Here is a 14128-nt window from a genome sequence, read left to right as displayed (position 1 = left end):
CTGCAGGGGGATGGCTAGTCTGTAGCTACCTATGCATGAAAGGGTGACTAAATCCAGACAAGGACTCTGGCTCTGGATTTTTTGTACTTCAAAGCAAAAAGCAAAGCAGGATTAGTAAAACTATTCACAAAAGTAGCCATCCATTTCAAGACCCATTTTCATGGACATAATAAAATAATAAACCTATTAAGATGCACTTTTTAAATCACCTGATGTTGTCTATTCCAGGGAAGGATTGTTACTTGCTTTACAAAATCTCATCCAGTGACTCATGATATGATAAAGCAACACAAAATAGTCTTCCTGGGATCAAGGGCAGCTTATTTATCCTTGTGTCCCTCCCAGTGCCTGATAAATAGCAGGCACTCAATAAGTCTGCTTCCTGAATACAATACAGACAGCAGGCTCTGCTGCCAAGCTCTAACTAGCCTCCTGCACCTGTGAGGATCACAAATCCAATCAGAAAGAAAAAGCTTTCCCACAAGAGAGCTGAGTCATACTTCTTACATAAATCTCAAGTCGGTGACACATTTTTAGATCTTAGTCTAATAGGAACCAAATCATAATGAGCCACTTCCATATACACTTTGGATGGATAAAGGAAAGTTCTATATTAAATTGTATATTAAATACATTCTAATTAAACCGTATGCTTTCTACATCATACTGGCTATGCAGATAATTCATATATGCTAAATGTTAAATTTCAAAACCACTGGCTTTAATTGCAAAGGCTTTAGTTCAGTAGTCAAAACAGAGACATTGGATAGTACAGTTAATTAGAGAAATTTGGGGCTGGATGAATAGCATTAAGAAGCATCTGGTTGTAGGGAGATGATATCTATAACATTGCAAAAAATGGGTCTGAGAAAGGCTTTTGGTGGCATGTGTACTGTTAATCCAGGAAGCTGAAATATAATGCACTACAAGTGGGATTTCCCTAGGAAAAAATTCACGTTTGCCCAGAATTTGATTAGGGACCTCATCTCTACACCGCACTGATTCCTGGATCAAGTCCTTGTTTCATTCTTTACCAATGCAGTTTACCTTCTGGAAGTTTCTTAATCTCTTTCTCAGTTCCCTCTTCTGTGAAATGGGGTTATTAATACGTCAGGAAGATGACTTGAATATTATGTAGTAAAATATCTTTAAAACACTTAGCAGATTCCTGGCACTGGGATTTGCAGTGTGTGTGTGTGTGTGTGTGTGTGTGTATGTGTGCATGTGTGTGTGTGTGTGTGTGTGTGTGTGTGTGTGTGTGTGTGTGTGTGTGTGAAAGTTGATGGTTCATGTGGGGGTCTGGAATTTAGCCCAAAGAAAACAGAGAACAGCCAAGTCTTAGTAAGTTAACTGTTTAGAACTGCTTCATTGTGTATTAGAGTTTTGCCATAGCTTATGTAGTATATCCTAGTTCAATGTGGTTTTTTAACATAACAAATGTATAAGAAAGACTGGAGAAGCATATGGGAAAATGAATACAAAATCCCAAACCACAGAAGGTGTCTGGCGATGCGGCATCTCTAGTTGTGATGGCCGCACCCCAGGGCCTCATCGGTGCTGTGGCACCAGATAGCACCTTCTCCTGTGTCCAGCACATCCCTCAAGTGTCAAGTTACATTTACACATGGCAGTTTTGAAGTGGAGGATCCAAGCCATTTCCAACACTGGCATTGCAATCGGGCTCTGTAATTACACTGCTGGATGCCCGCCCCCTTACCTGAATTGTCAATTTGCTCTTGGTATTCAGAACTCTCCTCTCAGCATCCTGGAATGCTTTCTGCAGCCTCTGTTCCATTGTCTGGGCAAACTTGCAGGACTGTATGTTGTCTGATTGACTGACAAACTGCAGCACTAGAACAAGAGTAATAAATCAGTGCTTGTCGGCATCTAAGTTCCTTGAATTTAATAGGAGTCATGATATAAAACAGCATGATTTTAGATTAGGGAAATCAGGCAAATAAGCAATAAGACTGGACTTGGTTTGGTTGTAGTTTTGCAAGTGGCTCTTAAAATGATTTATGACATACAAAAATTAAAGGCATGATGGAATCTGCAAAGTATTTTGTGATTTCATTTCATTAGAATATGTAGACATCTGTTCAAAGACTGAGAAAAATAATACCCTAAGAGGGATCATGCCTTCCATTTCTTTAGAAGGGAAAAAAATCAATTGGCTCCCATTATTAAGTTGATTGAATCTCCATTTCAGGGGTCTCCCCCTTCTTGTGGTTTACAATCTTTGCAAATCAGAATCACAAAGGAGCTTAAAAAAAAAAAAAAAAAAGATTCCAAGGCCGAAGTCCAGAGATTCTGACTCGTGACATTTGGAATCCATTGCTCCAAACCATAGATTTAATGGGTGCTCAACTCATTTGTGTCCAACTGGTAATATAGAAAAATATATGGTGCTCATAAGTACTAACTATATAAAATTCTGATAAATCTAGGGTTGGGAAAATTTAGGCTGATGTGCATGGGACTTGGACATGTGATTAACAGGGCCCTTTGAGGAAGGGCTACAGGAACTTTAAAAGGTATCAGGCCACCTGGCAATGGTGTTTTTAAACAGGTATACTCTTGGGATTACCCCTGGTTGCAGAATGGATAAGAATCCTTTCCTTCTCAGTTATTTACCTGTCTTCAGCTGGAAGTAGCCTGCAGGCTGGGGATGCCATGGGGAAGCAAGTACTGCCACAGACTGTAAGTTTGGGGTATGCTGTTTCAGATCAGCAGTGACGTTGCTGACCCCATAAATACCCAGCATTTCCACCACTACGGCAGGGAGGTAGACCAGCTTCCCCTTGGTAGCATAATAACCAACTGTGATGTTGTGAGAATGCTCCAGAATGTCCACCTACAAAACAAATGGATCCACAGAACACACTGTTTACTTCCATGGGACTTGAAGTTCTCCCTGGTGTTTCTTAGAACTACAGCTATTATTTAGCATGCTTGGAGAATAGGGTGTCCTCATTCAACAAAGATTTCAACAATCCTATCAAGCATACATGGATTGCCAAGTCTCAACATATCAGAATCCAGAAAAATGTAATTTATGTCAAACATTCATGGGATAGAATTCAATCTGTGGGTTTTTTAATTCCTTAAGTGCCTCGATATAATCCTGAGAGCACTAATTATCACCAAAAAGGCAAACGGAAGAGATGGCAAGCCAAAGAGATTTTCAGGGAATGGAATGAAGGGGGAAACCACTTTATTGTATCTCTCATCGTTGTAAATATTTATAGGCAGAAATGATAGATAAAATGAGTCAGGGGTTCGTTCAGTGGTCGAAGTCCAATTCCTGGCCCATGCACCACCCCCCTGGCACCCTACTCCCCCCAAAAAGGGACAGGGGGCAGGAAGTAAATAAGACAAAAACACTTCCCTTTAGAAGCTGAGAGAAGAGTCCTTCAGACTTGACTGCACCTCACATTTCCTTGGTTTATAAGTTGGTTCAAGACCAAGGTGGACATGGGCCATCGAGAGAGGTTCTCTTACAGCTCAGCCCTACGGGATGCTGATGCTCTGAGCTCTTTTCTGTTCTAATGGGAAGATTATGAGGCTCTGGGGTTTATTCTTACATTGTTTTGCTTTCTTGCTATTTCATATTAACAGTTCAGAATGCTTTTAATACCCGCTTCCTACTCCCTTTTTCTTGCACCTACGTGAGTCCTATCATGTGTAGTTTCCAAAGAAGCCAAGACAAATGATTTTACAACAGGACCGATGCACCACTGGTTCCCCCACGTGGCATACTCCCCAACAGTCTGTTTCCTAAAATGGAGTTCCAGCTGAATTTAGGTGGAACAAGAGATACTTCTAGATGGACAGGAACATGTCACTAAGCAACACTAAATACCAGGTGACAAGGTTACTCCCTTTTGAGTCCTTCTAATAACCTCAAGGAGCAGCTCTCTGTTTGGGGTTTATTTGCCTTCAACCCCTCTTTAACTCTTGCTAATCCTTTAAAAAACAAAAACAAACAAAAAAAAGGCTCAGAGCCTGCAGCAGGCAACAAACTCTAGCCTGAATTTAACAAGCTGCTTTGTTTCCACTATTCTCACTCTCACAATCACCTTTATTTGTGGCAAATGATCTTGGTTTCCATTTATGTTTGTTACATCAAATGGCCTTTCAAAAGAAGTATATTTGGGTTTTAAAAAGTGAGCCTATTATGAAATGTTAATACATGGTAATTGCACAGCGGCCTGTGATAATGTGTAGAAAAGACAAAAACCGTGAAGGTAGTTTGCAAATAATGATTGAAGGCGAGTGAAAAAGAGTATCAGGCAATCAAATGGAAACATTCGCATTTTCAACTTTCAAATATAATTTTTGGTGCAGAAACCACAGAAATCTCTCATGGAAAGCATTTCTTGATTTTTTTTTTCATGATTATATAAAAGAGATGGACAATGACCAATAAACTATGTGCTGAATTTTATTCCTAGCCCTTGGGGTGGGGGGCAGGGGTGGCCACTGAGCTGACGCAGCTGTGGAACAAAGCACCAAAGGGGAAGCCAGGGCAGTAATTTTGAGTAATGCAAAAGGGGGTTCACGGACTGCCAATTGCATTTACTACTTTACAACCTGGAATCCAACCAAAGGGGTATAAAAGCAAGGTTTCTATCACTTGGACATGTCATCAAAATCAGCCAACAGCTGTTAAACAGCACTGGGCATTAACATAATTTAAAGAAAAGAAAGAAAGAAAGAAAAACCAGTTTATTTCCCTGTCTGCTGTTGGCAATTTAAGCAAAATCGACTTGATATACAAGTCAGAATAATGTTTAAATGTTCAGAAATAAATCACTACTCATTTACAATGATAAGGAAGATAAAGAAAAAAAGCAATCAATGGTTTCTGGAGGATTGTACTAACAATATTCAATACTTTCCCCCAAAAACCAGGATAATGGACTATTTAAAACAACCTTTTTAAAAAAATCTAGACAAAGGGCAATTAGCCTCAATTTTCGTCTCAAAACTCAACCTTTGTCTCTAGCCACCATGTATTAGTTATTTGCCAAAACGAAGAGGGATCCTACTTCTGGGAAGTGTAGTTATGGCACCTAAGAAGGGGGGAAATAATAAAAATAATCCTGGACCCAAGATGGAAAAGAGGATGGATTACCCTGATGATAAAAGCAAGGGGCTTACGTGAGCGGAGACGTCACTCTGGTGAAAAGCTTTCCGCAACGCCTGGGTGAGCCCTTTGGCCACGTTGAACTTCAAGGATTCAATGATATGCATTCTCCTCTGAGTCAGAAAGAGAACTGTGGGGCAAAGCAGAGGCATGTTTTCTCAGGGGAAGGCAGCGGACCTCATGACTGACAAGCTCTCCTTTTCTCCCCTGCTACCAGGTCTGCAAGTCCTTAGCAAAGACAGTGAGCACAGGTCCAGCCAAGGACAGGCACGGAGCAGGGTCCTGCTAAAGTCTTAGGAAGGTGGCGGGTCCTTGTCAATTGCGTGGCCTTCATGGTGAAGCTGCACTGCCCAGGCTGGGTGAGAGCTGGCATGCTGTGGGTGCTTCATTTCTAACCCGTGGTACCCTTGGCTCTAAAAGCTGGGCTCACAGTGCCTGCCCCTGATAGATCTGCACACAGGGAAATTCCTGTGACAACATGCACTGGAGCAGACCCAGGAGCAGACCCTGAGCTAGCGGCTGCAGCCTGCAAGCACCTCGCAAGGTGGGGTGGGGGTGGGGGTGAGGGACACGAGAGAATATGCATCCATGACTGAACGTGACAGGTGCTACCTAAAGGGAAGCCTAGCATGGTACGGGAGCTCCTAGAAGGGGTGTCCAGCCCTGACTGGGCAAGGGGGTGGGGATCAGGGAAGATTTCCTGGGAGATGTGCTGTTTCAGCTGTGACCTGAAGGATAAATGGAGTGAGCGAGGTCAAAGGGGAAACCGGCTGCCCCCACACACTCCCAGCAGAGGGGAATAGCAGGTGCAAAGGGCCAGAGATCCAATGTGAAACTATTTCCTGGCGAGATGTTTAGGATTTGCCCTGAGGGCAATGGGAAGTGAAGGATTTTAAGCAAAGTAGAGTATTTTAGAAGGGGCGGCGTGGAGAACAGATGGGAGGGGAGGGAAGTCTGAAGGCAGACGGATAAATCTGGCTGTTGTGGCAGAAATGTGCAGAAATGTAGGTGAGCGAGGGTGCCAGTCTGAACTAGGATACAGAGAGAAGGGCTATTTAGGATGTAAAGCTGAAAAGAACTGGTGATTGATTGGATGTGGTGGCGGGGGGGAGAAGAAGAGGGTGGGGGGAGTGTTTTAAGACTTCTGCACCTGGGGGTTGGGGCTGCCTGCCACTCAGAGGAGGAGGTGTGGGTCTGCAGGGAGAGGGGGAGGGAGGAGGGAAAACCAGATGGTATAAATTCTTGAGAAAATAGAAAGAGATACTGTACTTTGTGCTATGCCTCGTTTCACAATTTTCCACTTTGGAATAAGATATCATTTCATTTCATTCTCTGTGAGGTGAGGAGGAGGGCGGGCTGGGGAGCAAACAATACTGGCGTGCTCTTCCAAACCATCGGTCTAATAATGCTTTTTATAGTAAACACTTCTGCACTGTTAAAAGTACCCTGTGCCTTCCAGGTCTGCTTGGCTGCAGCTGGGGGTGGGGGCTCCAAAATTAGCAACCACGCTTTGCTCACGGTTCTGGTGCTGCCCACCCAATCTTTTCAAGAAGAAGATCTCCTTTTTGACATCAAAAGAAATTGTGGGCTCCCCCCTAGCACACCGTAGTCGATCCTGTAGTATCTGATGATTGAGAAAATACATGACATCAAGGCTTCCTGGATTCTGTAGCACTTCCAGAAATGGTGCATTTCACTCATCACATCATTCATTCATGTGAAGGCACCAGTTATTCCTTCTATGGGCACATCTACATTTCCAGACCCACTGTGGTTGTTTCCCAGGGACCCCCAAACTGGGACCCCAATTCAAGAATCGGTGTCACATAATGCATTTACTTGCATCTGTCACTTGACAGAAGGCAGGATTTCTCTACCTCCCCACTACTGACATTTTGGTCTGGAAAATTCTTGATAATTCCGTGTCCTGGGCACTGTGGAATTTTAGCAGCATCCTTCCTTGGCCTCTACCCGTTAGCTGCCAGTAAAGCTGCCCCCCACCCCGAGTTGTGACAACCACAAAAGGCCTCCAGACACTGCTAAATGCCTCTTTGGGGATAAAATTGCCACCAGCTGGGAAACACTGATCTGAAGGAAAATACAATAATTCTGCTACATCTCGGAGGATGGGATATGCTTGTTGTTTTCATATAAAATCAGAAGGACAGTGGCCCCTCACCTGTCTTCACCAGGAGCTTGCTGGACATCTGACACTCCAGGTTGGACGCTGCTTTACCGGTGGTGACGGCTGCTGTGGACGCGGCGGGAAGAGCAGCATTTGTGTGTTCTGCTGGAGCAGGCGGCGACCGGGTGGCCTTCCCTGAGGCGGCGAAGGACGTCAAGGCGGCCGTGACCAAGAGCGGGCGGGCGGTGGACGCTCTGGGCATCTCCGGGTTGGTGGCGTTGGGGGGACCCGTGTGCATGGCTTGTGGTTTCCGGGGCAGGTGCGTCGCGGACAGCAGGCCGGAGGCAGAGCCCAGGCTCGTGTGCACCGCCGAATGCGCGCTCGTGGCGTGGGCAGTCCTTGCAAACATGTAGGTCTGCGTGAACGGGAAGTCCGCGTGGACTGCCCCTGGGGTAGCCTTCGGGCCAGGTGCTGCCTTGTTTGTGACATTTTTAGCTACAGCGGGGGTCAGGCTGCCCTTGGCTAATCCTGAGGCCACGGCCAAAGGGCTGCTGCCCGTGCCCCTGGCGACCAAGGCTGCAGACAGCACCGGTGGACTCGATCTCCTCAGAAGCAAAGTGGCTCCTGATGCCGGCTCTGCCCTGGACGACGCTGAGGAGTCCACTGTAACGAGAGGAAAAAGCAAAGTTTGTCATTAGACAGAATGCACCCCTCTCCTGTTTCGGCAATGAATGGATGTACCTTATGGGTTTGCTAGGGTGAAAGATCTCTGTGCTCTGGTCTTGCAGTGGGGAGAACTTGGGCAAAACAGCTTCAGGCTCATTAAATAATTAACATGAGGATGCAGTTTATAGTAAGCTATGCTTGGCAACAGGGATACTTAAATACTGACTACTTCCAAAAAATCAAGTAGGCAGAGGATCAACAAGCGACAGGACTATTTGGGGGCTGCTAACTCATTCCTGAAAGAGTGTGCGTGCGCCTTCAGAGTGAAGCTACTTGTTTATGTTGCACTTGAAGAGGCTTTGGTCATGGAAGCCGTCATACCTGTTGGCTGGAAACCAGGAAACAAACTACCTGCATTAGTGGCTGCACCTGTCCATTTCTTGGGGCGTGGAGAAGTCAGCAGCACTTTGGATGGAGTCCTGAATAAGGCACTGGCCGACACAGGAGGAGATTCAGCAGTAGATTGATAGCTCAGGATATTCTGGAATGGTGTGGAAGCATTTCTCAGGGGTGATGGATAGTTGCTGGAAATTTGGGAATGTGTATCTGTTCCATCTGAAAGCACTTCCCGCAAGGCAGCTGTAGAAGTTAGATTTGGCAAGCTTAGCCAAAAAGGATGCGTTGGATGGGCAGACAGCTCTGAAAGGGGTTGAGATACAGAAGGTTGACTGGTGGATGCTTTGACCTCAGCTGCTTGGAAGTTTCTGGAATGATTGTTATTGCTTGTGTGCCAGGAGTCTGTATGGTTTCCAACATTTGTAGTATTTGGCTGTAATATGGGCTGCTCCGTACTTGTTCCAAGGGATGGATCCTGAGTGCTAATGCTGCCTGCAATCTCTGAATGCTGAACAGTATCTCTGAAATCCTGAAATTTTATTGCACTGGCAGCTGAAGTTAAATCACTGGGAACAGTAGTTGAAGGTGAATGAGTTTCCCAACTTGTGGAGTTAAGTGGGTGTCCACTTAAATCATAATTTGTTTGCTGCAGCAAGCCAGCTGTTCTTGATTCCGCAGCAAGCGGTCCAGTTTCTGCTGAAAGTGAACTCCAGAAAAGATCTGTGATGGCTGGCTTTTTCGTGTTTCCCTCTGTGGAGGAATCATGAACCTCAGTGGAGGGGGGAAGTTCTACCACCTGCTTGGAAGCTGAAGCTGAGTATTTAGAATGGTCCACAGCAGCTGCATGTGTCTGTGACCTGGTACTGGGAAAGCTAGGAAATGGATAAACAGTCTGGATGCTGTGTATGGATGGGATGGAGGGCAGAGATAATTCTGAAGGAATGAGATCTGCTCTTGGTGTTATAGTGGTGGTAGATGAAATGTCTTCTGTGCCAAAATCAGACGTGAATCTGTTGACAACATGAAGTCTTGAACTCTCTTTACGCTGAGGGCCCTGGAGGGGAACTGTCAGATTTGCCTTTTGAGTTTCCTTTAAAGCCGCTGTCGTGTTCCCCTCTTTCCACAGGGGAAGTGTCCAAGTGGTAGAAAGATTAGGAAATTTACTGGAGAGGAGGATGTTGGTAGCTGCAGTGGGAGGAGATCCAGCCTTGTCATCTTTTTTCAGAGCTGGTATTGTTTGCACAGTGGATGTTGGGGCATCATTTTGTCCAGGAGAGTCTGCTGTGCTGTTCCATGGTGATGCAGGAACTGCCTCAGAAAGGCTGGTCTTTTCTTGACCTGCTGGGGTGAAAGGCAGAGGAGATGGCATCAAAGAGGAAGAAATGTGTTCTGCTGAAAGGACAGGCCTTCCAAAACTCGCTGGAGCTGGCAACAAATGCGGTGGGTTAGCAGAGTCATCTGCAGTGGCAGAAGCAAGCTTTCTGCTGGTCATTTCTAGTGCCACTGATTCTTTGGTCTGGAAAAGTGAAGATTCAGCCTCACGGGTCGCTGCTGTGCTCTTAAAAGTTGGCAAAGACACCCCTTTGGGTGCTTTTTTAGCTACTTCAGCTTTGATTAGCTGATTGGCTGCAGGACTGGGAGCTACTTGCAACTCCGACAATGTGTTGGTTCCATCTGGAAGCCAAAGGAGACTTCCCAGTGGTAGGGGAGGGGAAGACAGACGGACTGTTTCTGCCATGGAGCTCAAAACCCCAGTTGTGGGTGAGCTTGCTGAGCAGGGTTTCTCTGTTGGGGACAACTTAGAATATTGTTTTGTTGGGGATCCAGAAAAACCTAGAGGAGGGATGCCGTTTAAATCCTGGGTGATTTTGGATGGAGTATGGTTCATTTTGTTAGCAAACAGGTTTAGGGGGTTAGCTATGCTGTGACTTGAGGAAGAATCAGCTGGAGTTGTTGTTTGAGGGAATAAAGGCACCTTGGTGGGTGGCTCTGTTGGCTTAGGAAAGATGATGGAATGAAGTGGTTTGGGAGCCAATGAAGGGGATGAAGTTCGGGGGAGAAGTGGGAGAATGCTTGACCTTGGGGCATGTGGTTCTGAAATGGAGGGAGCCCTTACTTGTACTGGCTGAAATGAGAGGGCAGCATTCAAGGATGTCACTGATGGGATTGTGGACAAAGCGGGGAGCATGCTGGTGGGAGGCAAACCTGAAGCATCGGCTGCTTCTTTTCCCCCTTGAGGTCTTGGTTGCACCAGGGACTCGGTGGAATCCTTGGAAAGCTCAAGGGAGGCGCTGTGTCCGCTTCCTTGGTAAAAGGAAGGAGAGAAATCCACGTGAGCGCTTGTTCTGTGGAGCATCTTAGGTGGAGGTGTTTGGGCTGACTGAAGCAAGCTGGTGTTGTCAGGGGACTGTCCCAGCACATTTGTGATTCTGTCCACTGCTGAGGAAGACTTGACTTCTGAAAAAGGCCATGTTGGTGAAATTGGTAACAATTTCCGGGGAGGAAATGACTCTGGTGTTGGGGTGACATTTATCTGTAGATTGTCTGTTCCTGTGAAACAAAATACCAGGTGGTCAGGCAATGGAAAATCAAATGCTTGCTCTGGTCTGGCGCTGGAGATAAGCATGGATAAGACAGGTGCAGCCTGAACTGCATGGCTTTATCTTCATCACCAAAGGCTTATTAGATAAATTCAAACAACGAATCAAATAATCACAAGTATGCCAAGTGCTGCAGCAAACATTCTGGCAAGTGAGGGTGGGAAGAAGTACTGTTTAAAGAGAGACTTCAAGAGATTCGTGTGTTTTAATTTTTTCTTCTGTAGCACTTACAAGGGTTAGATTGTGAAAATCACAAACTAGAAAGTCAAAGACAAATGTGGCTACCTGCCATGGCTGATGACACCAAAAAAAACCTCCGCCAAGAATGAAAACTGCTTGCAAAACTAAAGAAGGACTAGGTGGCCAAACACTAAGCTTTTTGGAGCCTAAGGCATCTCAAGCAGAAAGTCTGAGGTTGCCTCTGTTTGGAAGCAATACATGAAAGAGACTTATTTATCTTCTTGGATTTAAAAGGATTTCTGATGCCATCGTTCACACTATGTCAAACAACAAAGAGGGTTTCTTTCAGATTAGGTCCTCAAAGAAATGCTGTTCACCTCCAACATGGCAGCAGAGACATGTTCCCCAATCCTGGTGGCAAAGACCGGAGCTGTCAACACCGATGTGTGAAACCACAGCCCAAAAGGCAAGGAAACACAATGGGCTCAAAATGGTGACCTGTACAGGAAAGGAGGCCAGGAAAGAATCCATGGGGTAGCTGGAAATGTCACATGCTTCAGAGCAGCGATGACATTCTGCTTAATGATTCTCTGGTCCCCATTTCCACAGCATTGACAGTGTTGATGATCCTAAAGGTGGCTAAATGTCCCATAAATTAGAAGTATGAAAGAGAGAAGAGATACTCCTAGAGCTGTCTTTCTATATTAGCTAAAAATGTTAGAACCACGTGCTAGGGGGAAAAAAGAACCACCAAGATTTGATCTCATAAGCTTTGAGTTTTGTGCTGGTTTGAAAGGATGTATGTCCCCTAGAAAAGCCATGTTTTAATCTAAATCTCATTTCATAAAGGCAGAATAATCCCTATTCAATACTGTATGTTTGAAACTGTAATCAGATCATCTCCCTGGAGATGTGATGTAGTCAAGAGTAGTTGTTAAACTGGATTAAGTGACGACATGTCTCCACCCATTTGGGTGGGTCTCGATTGGTTTACTGGAGTCCTATAAAAGAGGAAACGTTTTGGAGATGAGAGATTCAGAGACCAAAACGACATAACCATGAGAAGCAGAGTTCACCAGCCAGTGACCTTTGGAGATGAAAAAGGAAAATGCCCCGTCTTTCTCTGCCGGCCCGCCGAGCGGCGCCCACGCCCCGCAGCAGCCGACCCGCCCGCCCTCCTTCTCCCCCCTCTTCCCCCTCCTGCTCCGGCGGCTCTCCAGCCACCACGGTGCCCTCTTCCCCTGCCTTCACCGGCTCCTCCGCCACCAGCCTTGACAGCCTTGCCGCCCTCACCTTTCCTCCTCCAGAACAGCTACTGGGGGAGTGGAGACAATACAGAGCAGCTCCCGGAGCCACAACGGAGATCAAAGGGACAGCGTACCCCATCCCGGAACGGCTGACTGTCTGGGAGAACCAGCTCCGGTGAGAACACCGAGGGACGCGGGCTTTCCTGGGCGGGACGGCAAGCGGCCGGAGTCCCTCCCTTCCTCTTTCCCAGGCCAGCTGGCAGAATTGGGCAGGCGGTCCCCTGAGGCTGCGGCGGCTGGCGTCCCCACCACGCGAGGCTCCCCGGACCAACTGAAAGAGTTGGGTCAGAAATCCCCAGACTGCAGAGAACGGTGACCAGGGGGTCCCTTCCAAACACATGACTCCCCGGTCCGCCTGGGAACAGTGCACTCTCCCGGGCTGCGACAGCTGGCGCCCTTCTGCCACGCTTGGCGCCCCGGGCCGACTAGGAAATTTGGTCGAGCGCTCTCACGTGCTGCGGCGGCCGGTGACCCTCCCCGCGTTCGGACCCCCGGGCCGGCTGGCACTCCTCCAAGACGCTTCAGCTGCCAAACCTCCCCTACAGCGAGAGTTTTCCCGAGTTAAAGGACCCACAGCAACTTTTACTGGTGGATCCCGTAGACAAACGTGTGCCACGAGCGCCACCTAGTGGGCAGGATAAGAAAAACAGAACCCAGAGATTTCACAGAAAAATCTTACAACCTGTGGGGTCCAACACCCAGGGAAATCTGACTAAATGCCCAGACGCCAGCAGAAGATAACGGACCACGCTCAGAAAACTGAAAATATGGCCCAGTCAAAGGAACAAACCAATAGTTCAAATGAGATACAGGAGCTGAAACAACTAATGCTGAATATACGAACAGAAATGGAAAACCTCTTCAAAAACGAAATCGATAAACTGAGGGAGGACATGAAGAAGACATGGGCTGAACATAAAGAAGAAATAGAAAAACTGAAAAAACAAATCACAGAGCTTATGGAAGTGAAGGATAAAGTAGAAAAGATGGAAAAAACAATGGATACCTACAATGATAAATTTAAAGAGAAAGAAGATAGAATTAGTGATTTGGAGGATGGAACATCTGAATTCCAAAAAGAAACAGAAACTATCCGGAAAAGAATGGAAAAATTTGAACAGGGTATCAGGGAACTCAAGGACAATATGAACCGCACAAATATATGTGTTGTGGGTGTCCCAGAAGGAGAAGAGAAGGGAAAAGGAGGAGAAAAACTAATGGAAGAAATTATCACTGAAAATTTCCCAACTCTTATGAAAGACCTAAAATTACAGATCCAAGAAGTGCAGCGCACCCCAAAGTGATTAGACCCAAATAGGCGTTCCCCAAGACACTTACTAGTTAGAATGTCAGAGGTCAAAGAGAAAGAGAGGATCTTGAAAGCAGCAAGAGAAAAACAATTTGTCACATACAAGGGAAACCCAATAAGACTATGTGTAGATTTCTCAGCAGAAACCATGGAAGCTAGAAGACAGTGGGATGATATATTTAAGTTACTAAAAGAGAAAAACTGCCAACCAAGACTCCTATATCCAGCAAAATTATCCTTCAAAAATGAGGGAGAAATTAAAACATTCTCAGACAAAAAGTCACTGAGAGAATTTGTAACCAAGAGACCAGCTCTGCAAGAAATACTAAAGGGAGCACTAGAGTCAGATATGAAAAGACAGAAGAGAGAGATATGGAGAAGAGTGTAGAAAGAAGG

The 14128-nt window shown here is 45.9% G+C and overlaps 1 protein-coding gene across 1 annotated transcript in view; it reads right to left on the bottom strand.

Moving 5' to 3' along the window:
* Positions 1–14128, bottom strand: part of KIAA1549L (KIAA1549 like) — a 320630-nt gene that overhangs the window by 122732 nt on the left and 183770 nt on the right. Inside the window, exons 2-7 of the mRNA XM_077114789.1 lie at positions 10542–10886; positions 8659–8690; positions 7329–7908; positions 5164–5279; positions 2635–2854; positions 1718–1851 (exon numbers count right to left, since the gene is read on the bottom strand). Of these exons, the coding sequence (XP_076970904.1) occupies positions 1718–1851; positions 2635–2854; positions 5164–5279; positions 7329–7908; positions 8659–8690; positions 10542–10886 (1427 nt within the window). The remainder of the gene's footprint in view (positions 1–1717; positions 1852–2634; positions 2855–5163; positions 5280–7328; positions 7909–8658; positions 8691–10541; positions 10887–14128) is intronic.

This window comes from Tamandua tetradactyla, chromosome 8, assembly GCF_023851605.1.
Source record: "Tamandua tetradactyla isolate mTamTet1 chromosome 8, mTamTet1.pri, whole genome shotgun sequence".
Classification (NCBI taxonomy): domain Eukaryota; kingdom Metazoa; phylum Chordata; class Mammalia; order Pilosa; family Myrmecophagidae; genus Tamandua; species Tamandua tetradactyla.
The sequence above is the reverse complement of the archived record's forward strand: the minus strand, read 5'-3'. Positions and strand labels throughout refer to the sequence as shown.